The sequence below is a fragment of the Sebastes umbrosus genome, chromosome 20 (assembly GCF_015220745.1).
Source record: "Sebastes umbrosus isolate fSebUmb1 chromosome 20, fSebUmb1.pri, whole genome shotgun sequence".
Classification (NCBI taxonomy): domain Eukaryota; kingdom Metazoa; phylum Chordata; class Actinopteri; order Perciformes; family Sebastidae; genus Sebastes; species Sebastes umbrosus.
The window spans coordinates 804,017-813,511 of NC_051288.1; the positions used below are offsets into that span (position 1 = coordinate 804,017).

Here is a 9,495-nt window from a genome sequence, read left to right on the forward strand (position 1 = left end):
TGACATGAAGTTAGACACTAAAAACTCTTTCTAAAGCCAATATGGGTGGCGGTCTTGTGACCGTCAGAGCTATTAGTGGGGATAATATTATAGCCTACAGTAGTGATGTTACACTGCAACAGAGGATGATCCTGATACAGACCTGCATACAGACCCTGAGGCAGCTCAGTGCACAATGACAATCATTTTCCTTCTAAATAGGAGAAAATGGGTGAACAAATGGCCACAAATGATCTTAAATCACTCCACTATTCACTGCCACTTCAGAACAACTTTGTTCTTGCATCGGGTCCACTGCGTGACTTTTTAGTTTTAGTTTGTTAGGTGAGCTGGTTTTCTGTAAACCGTTGTCTATGACGAGATGGTTCATGGAGCTCTAGAACAGGGGTTCTCTTAAAGGTCCCATGTCATGCTCATTTCAGGATCACAACTTGTATTTTAGGTTTCTACCAAAACATGTTTACATGCTGTAATGTTCAAAAAATACTTGATTTTCCTCATACTGTCTGCCTGAATATACCTGTATTCACCCTCTGTCTGAAACGCTCTGTTTAAGTGCATTTCAATGGAATTGCAATGGAATTGCGTTGCTAGGCACAGTTTTGGTCCATGTTTACTTCCTGTCAGCTGGTGTTATTTACATATACTGCAACAGGAAATAAACTGGGACACATTTAGAATGTTTATGTTTAAAACTGTGAAATGGTCTAAATATTGTAGATTTGTGACATCACAAATGGACAGTAATCCTGAGCTTGTTTCAAACACACAGTTTCTGGATACGGGCTGTGTGTATTTCTCCGTATATTGAGCGTTTAGATAGTTTAACAGTATTTATACAGCATTTAAATCTGCTTTATAATATAAAAGACCTGAAAATCGCACTTTTTACAATACGGGACCCTTAAGGCCCACTTCTGATCATATCAAGTAAATATTAATGTATTCAGGTCATATTTCCTCACCAATATACTTTAGAGCTTTTACTGGTGCTGGTACCGATCCATTTTGTCAGTACATTGGAGGGAATGTTAGTTAGCTAACAGTCCTCTACCTTAGGATGTGTTGTGATTGGCCTGGTGATATTCAAAACGTAATTGGTCATTAAAATTATGATCTTTTAATTTGACATTTTAAGAGCATATTTAGGTATAAAAATAACGACATTATATACAACCTTTTTTCCTCCTACTTACAACTCAGTTTTGGGCTTAATCAGGTGTCCGTTAAAGGTGATGTAAGTGTCAAAAGTCGTCACTAAAGATGGCGTTCTCCCTCTCGCCTTTAAAGAGCCTAACCCACACCTGGTCATCTCTCTCGAGGTCCAGCATCAGGCTTTGGCTCTGCATGACGGAGCGGTCACTGGGCTGGGCGTAGAGGATCACCACCTCCCGCTCATTGTGCATCACGTGCAAGTACGTCTCCTTCTGTTCCACGTGTGCACGTTCAGGCTGAAGTAGTAGATGCCAGGCACATAGCAGTAGAACTTACCAGTAAACATGTTGAAGTGACCGTAGAGGTTGACCAGCTCTGTGTCAAACACCAGTGTCTGGTAGTAGTCAGTGGAGTGTAGACCCTTTTACGGGCAACAGAGAAGGCTGCAAAGTAGGACTTGCAGGGCTCACCCGGGAGGCCTGCGCTGCCTTTGCTGCCCTTTATGCCACTGGGACCTGGAGGACCTGTCTGACCAGCTCTGCCTGATTTACCATGAGGTCCTCGTTCACCAAAAGCACCTTTCTCACCTGTGAGCAGCAGAAAGAGTCACACTCAGGGATGTGGTGGGGTAAAACCACCAGCACCTGCTGGCAAAGCATGCTTTTCTATTTGCATTAGTTTGCATACATACAATCTGTAATGATGAGGCTTTTCAAATAATTTGGGTTTTTTTGTCTTAAAGGGACTGTTTGTAAGAATCAGAAATTACTTGTTAACAGAGACACCTGTGGCCGTTAAGTCAACGAAGTCAGCGTCCTGTTGCTCTCGCTTGTGCTCGCTCTACATAGACATGAACGAGCATCGCTCAACACAGTGAGGCGACACACGTCAGCTAAAAGCACAATATCACTCTATATTTCAGCTGCTTGGCAGTAATGTTAGCTGACCAGAGAAGGTCTCTCCATGAATCAATGCTGATCCTAGTGTTTCCTGCCTCAGCCTCCCGACCGCGGCCGAGGGAACAGGGGAGATGCCGGAGTTTTGGTCAGAGACGATAACGTTTCTCTCTGCGGAGCCCCGTCACTTCACAAGACACGGGAAACCTCTGTTGGTCTGGAGGAGCTGCAGCAGTTATTTCTGCACAAACGTCCACTGAACATTCACTAGATATTCTCAGAGCTAAACTAACTCTTCTGCAGTGTGGAGTGTGGTGCGCATGCACGTGAGAGTGGAGCGAAGAGAGAGAACGAGAGCGGTGTGTGAGTGAAGGCAAGCAGAGGAGGAGAGGAGCAGAGGAGCAGAGTACAGCAGAGACTCCGGTCCTGGAGACCAAAGCTACGGCCTCCCCCCGCGTCCTCCGACCGCGGCCAACACTGTTTAACAGACGGGCTTCACTAGATACAACCAAGAGGTTTTGGTGCTTCACTGTAGTTTGTGTTAGAGTCTGAGTCTGAACAGAGTAGACACACGCGAGCGCGCATGGGACACCGACCCGCAATGAGTTATACGTGTAAGAAGTTACAAAACAGTCCCTTTAAAAGTGACAGGTCACGAGGTAGAAACGTCAGTAGCAAATATCGGATCAAATTCAAGGTTTACGTTAGACTGTAACGGTCCTCAAACCTGAATTCTATGTATTGATTAGTTTGATGTTAGAAGATCAATATTGTTATAGATCCTAACTTATTAATCACTATATTAGCACTGGAAAGACACTATTATTGATTATGGTCTTGAACAGGACTCAATTATCTCTGGACTCGGTCTTGAATGGGTCTCGACTGCCTTAAGACTTGGTCTTGACTCGGACTAGATTAAGTTAGACTTGACTACAGCTCTGCTCTAGATAATGTGTTTTCTGCTTGATCTTACCTTTGAGCAGAGTAATGTTGATCTGTGGTACTATCTGGTACTGTGGGTAGTGCTGGTACTGATGGGGAGTCTCCTCTCCTGGGTCGCAGCATCTTCGACACTCCCTACTCCTTCACATACAGTACAAGCAAACCAAGGAGTCAAATGGAAGCTTTTTTCTATTTATATAAGCTCAAACTTACTGTATAACTTTCACCTACACAAGTCTTTTTAGTCTATTATTCTTAAAATCTAACTTTTTCACAAAATATATCAACCAGCTGACTGATGTCATCACTGACATGTTCAAACATATTACTGTCACAGGAGAGTGTTCCCACCTGCTTCAATCAAGACAGCCACCATCGTCCCTACCTAAAAGGTCTTCAGTGTCTGAAGTGCCCCCCCACACACACACACACTTCGATGAAGGGCTTTGACAAACTGCTTCTCCAGTCAGTAGCGCTGAGGTCAAAAAGTGTCTGATGGTGTGCCACTGTGGTTCAGCGCATAAGCCGGTCCCTGAGTGGTACTGTATGTCGCTCCCTGTTGAAAGTGGTCGGCCACTGTCAGACTGTCACACCAGTCACTCCTGAAATTTGTCTTTATTACCTTCGCCAAGGCGAAGGCCTATAAAGGGAGGTTATGTTTTCACTGGCGTTGGTTTGTTTGTTGGTTTGTTCGCTATCAGGATTACTCCAAAGCTCAGCAATGGATTTGAATGAAATTTTTTGGAGGGGTGGGGTGTAGCACAATGAACAATCCATTAGATTCTGGTGGAGATCTGGATGATGATCCGGATTCAGGAATATTTTTAAGAATTCCGATCAGCCTGAGCATTAAAACCACAGGATATAACACATGCGCAGTGTAACTGATGACGCATTGATGACACATGACCCCGCCTCCTTCCTTCAGAGAGAGAGACAGAGAGAGAGTGGGGGGAGTGGGGCGACTGTAGATTCAGCATTTTTTCACATTAAACTCGGTTAAATTACAGTTGAGTTGGACCAAAGCACACTTGGAGATTGTTGGAAAGAGTAAAGGCGACGGTTTAGGTAAGTTTTACTTTGTTTCTGTCCAGTTTGAATGAAGTGTTTAAGGATGCTCCGCTACGTACAGCTGATCTCAACATAAACACAAATACAAGTAGCTGATGGCGCAAGCTGCACGGAGTGGAGGGTTGGGGGGTCTGTGCTCTCCGAGTGCCATTCTAGTTGACAACATAGCACCGTAAATATAAATATATAAAGTAATTTGATACCTGCTGATGTACCCTGAAGCTAATAATAGAGCTAGCCTAAGCTAACATGGCTATTGTTAGCCTAGCCAGGCGTACCAGACAAATTTATTATTCAGCATAAATTCTTTGAAACATTAACCTGTTATCATTGTGGCATAAGCGGTTCCTACCGACATACATATGATAGACGTCGGGGTATTCTCACTATAACGGATAATCTGACAATGTGTGTTTTTATGTATTGATTACACCTGATATAGTTTTAATGTAAATTCCAATATTGTCTGGAGTCTGCAGAGACAGGTATACAGCCTGTCAGCCAGGAAGGGGATCTACATTTATTAATTAAACAGCGACATATGATGTTTTGTTACAACATAAATATGATTGGCATAAACATCTGAGTATATCCTCTATCTTAGTCTTGACGTGTGTATGTACTGTTTGTGTGTATGTTTTTTTGTTAATTCCAACACTGGCTTGAGTCTGGAAACTGTTTCTGAAAATGTTGTGCTGATCCTTACTTATGAAGACAGGTTATCGTATATTATTACCTGCATATGTGCATTGTACAAAACGGTTTATGCCGCAGATCAGGAGTGGTGTGCCGGTACAAAACATCATATGCCGCAGTGGTTAATGCTGTGCTCCTGGCAGATAGATGAACCTGTCTCTGCAGGCTCCAGCCAATATTGGAATTTACAGTAAAACTATATCAGGTGTAATCAATATGTAAAAACACACATTGTCATTTCAGACTATCCAAAGATAGATTATAGTGAGAAAATACCCCGACATCTATCATATCTATACCGTTAGAAACGACTTATACCACGATGATCACCGGTTAACGTTTCAAAGAATTTATGCTGAATAATAGATAATATGCCATATATATGTATGTCTGGTTAATGTTCCGCAACATAGAGGTTTATTAATGTGTGATTGCATTTTATTATTAAACATGCCAAAAATAATACAAGTCTTTCTGTTATCGATTAGTCAGACTGGCTACAGTGGCTAGGAGGCTAGCTCTAGCCTTGGGGTGCATCGGTAAGTATAAAATGACTTTATATATTTATATTTATGGCGTTATCTTATTAATAAAGACAGAAACAAATATCAGGAGCCTGTACTGGTGTGACAGCCTGACAGTGGCCTGCCACTTTCAAGCGGCACTTGCTGTTAGGAAACGGTATATTCCAGAGGAACAGGAGCGACTTACCACTCCAGGGACCGGCTTATGCCGCTGAACCACAGTGGCACACCATCAGCCACTTTTAGCCACTTTTAGCCAACTCGTCACATACTGCCGCTTTGTCACGTCCCTTGGCATCACTTTAGGATTAGCCAACAAAACCACTTAGATTTAGGAAAAACAACATGGTTGGGCTTAAAGCTACTACGTTTGTAAAGTGGGGTTAAGGCTAGAAATTGAAACTGAATGTTGTGAACACAGGACACGAACGAACAGCTGATTGTAACATGAAAGTGAAACTTATCACTCGGGACACAAACAGCAGCCTCCTGGATGAAAGCCTTGTGTTTGTTGGACCCATCCACCTCCCCTCCCACCCTGTGTATCTCTTTCACTCTAAACTATGTCACCACACTCCTGGTGCACTTTCTCTCATACCGACGCTAAAAGGTGCCTTGTGCGGCTTTATCAAAGCCGATGGCCGTGAGAAAGCATTGGTATTTGACGCCCTGGGAATGAGATGGGGCTATCCACAGAAGATGCCGTCTCCACTGCCTTTGAAAATAACAACACCAACATCACAATGCTGTTTGTTGATTTCAGCTCAGCATTCAACACAATCTGAAACTGATTGGGTACCACACTCTGCAACTGGATACTGGACTTTCTCACAAGCAGACCCGTCAGTTTGGATTGGTGGTCACACTTCCTCCACTCTAGTGTTGAACACCAGAGCCCCCAGAGCTGTATGCTCAGCCCCCTCCTGTTCACAGCTCTACACCCATGACTGCAACCGACGGATGACACCACCGTCATCGGCCGGATCACAAACAACGATGAGACATCATATCGAGAGGAAATCAACAATCTTGCAGAGTGGTGCTCAGAGAACAACCTACTGCTCAACATCAGGACAACCAAGGAGACACAAACCCATGTCTACATCAGTGGAGCTGAGGTGGAGCAAGTGAACATTATGATCCTGGGAATTAGCATCACTGAGAACCTGTCACGGCCCAGCACAAGAGGGCTCAGAGATCAGTGATATCGGTGAGGTGAGGTGCCTGCGCAGCGCCCAAAGGATACTAAAAGATGATACCCACCACAGTAACAGCCGGTTCACCATGCTGCCGTCTGGCAAGAGATACAGAAGTATCCACTACAGTACCACCAGACTACAGTGCAGCTTCTTTCCTCAGGCTGAGACTCCTCAGCTCCACCATAAAAATACTATATGTATAGTATACAGTATATACTGTATATAGTAATATTTCTTTTGTCCTGTTCTTGTGCAGCATAAAGGGACTACAACTGCAATTCGTTGTGCATCCCTGTGTTGTAGAATGTCAATAAATTAACCTTGAACCTTGAATACAAATGAAAAATATCTGGTGAGATAAAGTCACTCATTCACTGTGGTGTAGTGTTGAAAAAATAAGTAGGTAAACTCTGTCTCCTAGTCACTGAGCAGTGTAATAGTGGCTATACAGTGGCTATTTGCTTATTGCTAAATGAACACTGGTGCTGTCAGTCTGTAGTTTTGCATAAATATTTCAGTTGTGCTGTCTACATTTTGCATACATGGAACTGCAAATATATGCACCAGACGAGCTGGATTGAACGGTACCTGGCATGTTGGTGGTAGTTCTTTGTTTCCATGTGGTCCTGACTGGGATCTGGATCTTTTCTCTCATCATAAGGAGTCCGGTAGGGGTCCACTGAACAGGCCCAGAGGAGCAGCAGGGCCCACACACAGACTGTGGTCATCTACAATACATAAGAACAGTGGTCCTTAATACGCATCATAGACAGATACCTAACAGTAATTTAATAAGTGATTATAGATTATCTTTATGTGACAACATAACAACACATATAGTAATTACCAACACGTTCTCACCCCAACTCGTCACATACTGACGCTTTGTCAGACCCCTCACTTTTCGGTCGCAGTAAACACGTGTTTAATGTTGTGAATTAAACAAAAACACTTTAGGATTAGGCAACAAACCACTTAGAAGGGTTTAGGAAAAACAAACTTCAACTTAACACTTAAAAAAACAAAAACAAAAAAACATGGTTAGGCTTAAATTGACTACGTTCGTACAGTGAAAACGTGACGACGTTGAACATGGGACACGAATGAACAGCTGATTGTAACGTTAAAGTGGAACTTAACGCAAGGCACACAAACAGCTTTCTCCTGGATGAAAACCTTGTGTTGTTGGACCCATCCGTCTCCCCTCCCAGATGCCCTGTGAGTCTCTTTCACTCTTTAAAGGGACTGTTTGTAACTTCTTACACGTATAAATCATTGCGGGTCGGTGTCCCTTGCGCGCTCGCCTGCGGCTACGCTGTTCAGACTCAGACTCCAACACAAACTACACGGAAGCACCAAAACCGCAAAGTTCAATATAGTGAAGCCCGTCTGTTAAACAGTGTTAACTCTTCCTGCTCCAGCCCCCCGACCGTGGTCAGAAGACACAGGGGAGACCGAAGCTTTGGTCTCCAGGGCCGGAATCTCTGCTGTACTGTGCTCCTCTGCTTGCCTTCACTCACACACCGTGCTCGTTCTCACTCGCTCTCTCGCTCCACCTCACGTGCATGCTCGCACACTCCACACTGCAGAAGAGTTAGTTTAGCTCTGAGAATATCTAGTGAATGTACAGTGGACGTTTGTGCAGAAATAACTGCTGCAGCTCCTCCAGACCAACAGAGGTTTCCCGTGTCGTTTCCTGCTGCTGAGTGAATAGACGGGGCTCCGGAGCGAGTAACGTTATCGTCTCCGACCAAAACTCCGGTGTCTCCCCTGTTCCTTCTGACCGCGGTCGGGAGGCAGAGGCAGGAAAAAGCCAACACTAGGATCAGCAAGTATTAAAGTGTTTACCTTTAAGAAGAAATTTAAAGATCTGCATGTGTGTGAGGAGGATACAGAATGGACCCAATACTCAATACCCAATATGTGAGGTGCTTGTGCAGTTGTGTTGTTGGAAGACATGTACACCAGTGTAAGGCATGAGGTGATCAGTGAGCACTACACACCATGTGCTTTTTGGATCTGGTAACCATCAGGGCCGTGCGGATAAGATACCAGGAGAGAGGAGCCGACGGGGCCAGTGGGCAAGACGGCAGCGTTTAGACTGTGTGTTGCGTGGTTTACATCGGTGGTGGACGTGTGTGCCCAGTCGGCAGCGGCTTCCTTGCAGTGAATAAAGTGTGTTTATGGTTGTAGTGCTGTGCTGTAGTTGGCAGTAACGCTTTCTGTTAGAGAGTAGATTTAAGACATTTTCAACACGTTTTCATTTATTGTTAATAAATTGTATCATTTTGTTTGACCTCATCCGTTGCCCGTCTCTCTTTCCTGGGTTTAATTTATCGTTACTCCCTCCATCCCCTGGACCCTAAACGGGGGAACGTAACATGACAATCTGGTTAAATGTTGCAAACGAATGATCCACAGTACAGTCTGGAAATACAGAAGAGTGAGGAGTCACAGAGAACGGCAAAAAGTGTATTAAAAATAATTTAGTCAAATGATGTAATTATGTTCTTTATCTCATCTTTGTGTTTGAGTTTGCATCCTTTTATAGATAAGTGTCTCAAAGAGTACGTAAGCAAAATGTGTGTTATACAATAATATATTTATAAAATAATACTATATTATGACACTATGATTATGCTAGGTGTGTGTGTTGTTAAAGTGAGGCTATATGATCCAGTGTAATTACCAGATAACATATATATCTCTGTGGTAATGACATTGTATGAATTGGATCCGGTCAGTTTGTTTGTGTTGAACAAAACGGGGACACAGGGACACAGGGACATAGGGACACAGTGGGGAATAAACCTGCTCCTCCTATCTCATTACCTTTTCTCTTTCTTTTTCTCTTTCTTTCAGTCTTCTCATCTTGTCCCGTATCTTTTCCCAAAGCTGAGCTTTGATTGACGGAGTGAAGAAAATAAACGCAAGGTTAATTGATATTTACTGTATATGCAAATGTTACCGGCCTCCACTTGGATCATCTTGCAATGAAAATAAAAATAT

At 43.4% G+C, this 9,495-nt stretch overlaps 1 protein-coding gene across 1 annotated transcript; it reads right to left on the minus strand.

The window, feature by feature from the left end:
• Positions 1–795: 795 nt before the first annotated feature.
• c1qtnf1 (C1q and TNF related 1) lies at positions 796–8,966 on the minus strand. Its single transcript, XM_037754054.1, is given in 7 exon segments — positions 796–1,249; positions 1,251–1,429; positions 1,432–1,575; positions 1,578–1,742; positions 3,028–3,137; positions 7,075–7,214; positions 8,490–8,966. Coding segments are annotated over 7 exon segments (822 nt in total). The 5' UTR covers positions 8,517–8,966; the 3' UTR covers positions 796–1,192.
• Between the last annotated feature and the right edge of the window lie 529 nt (positions 8,967–9,495).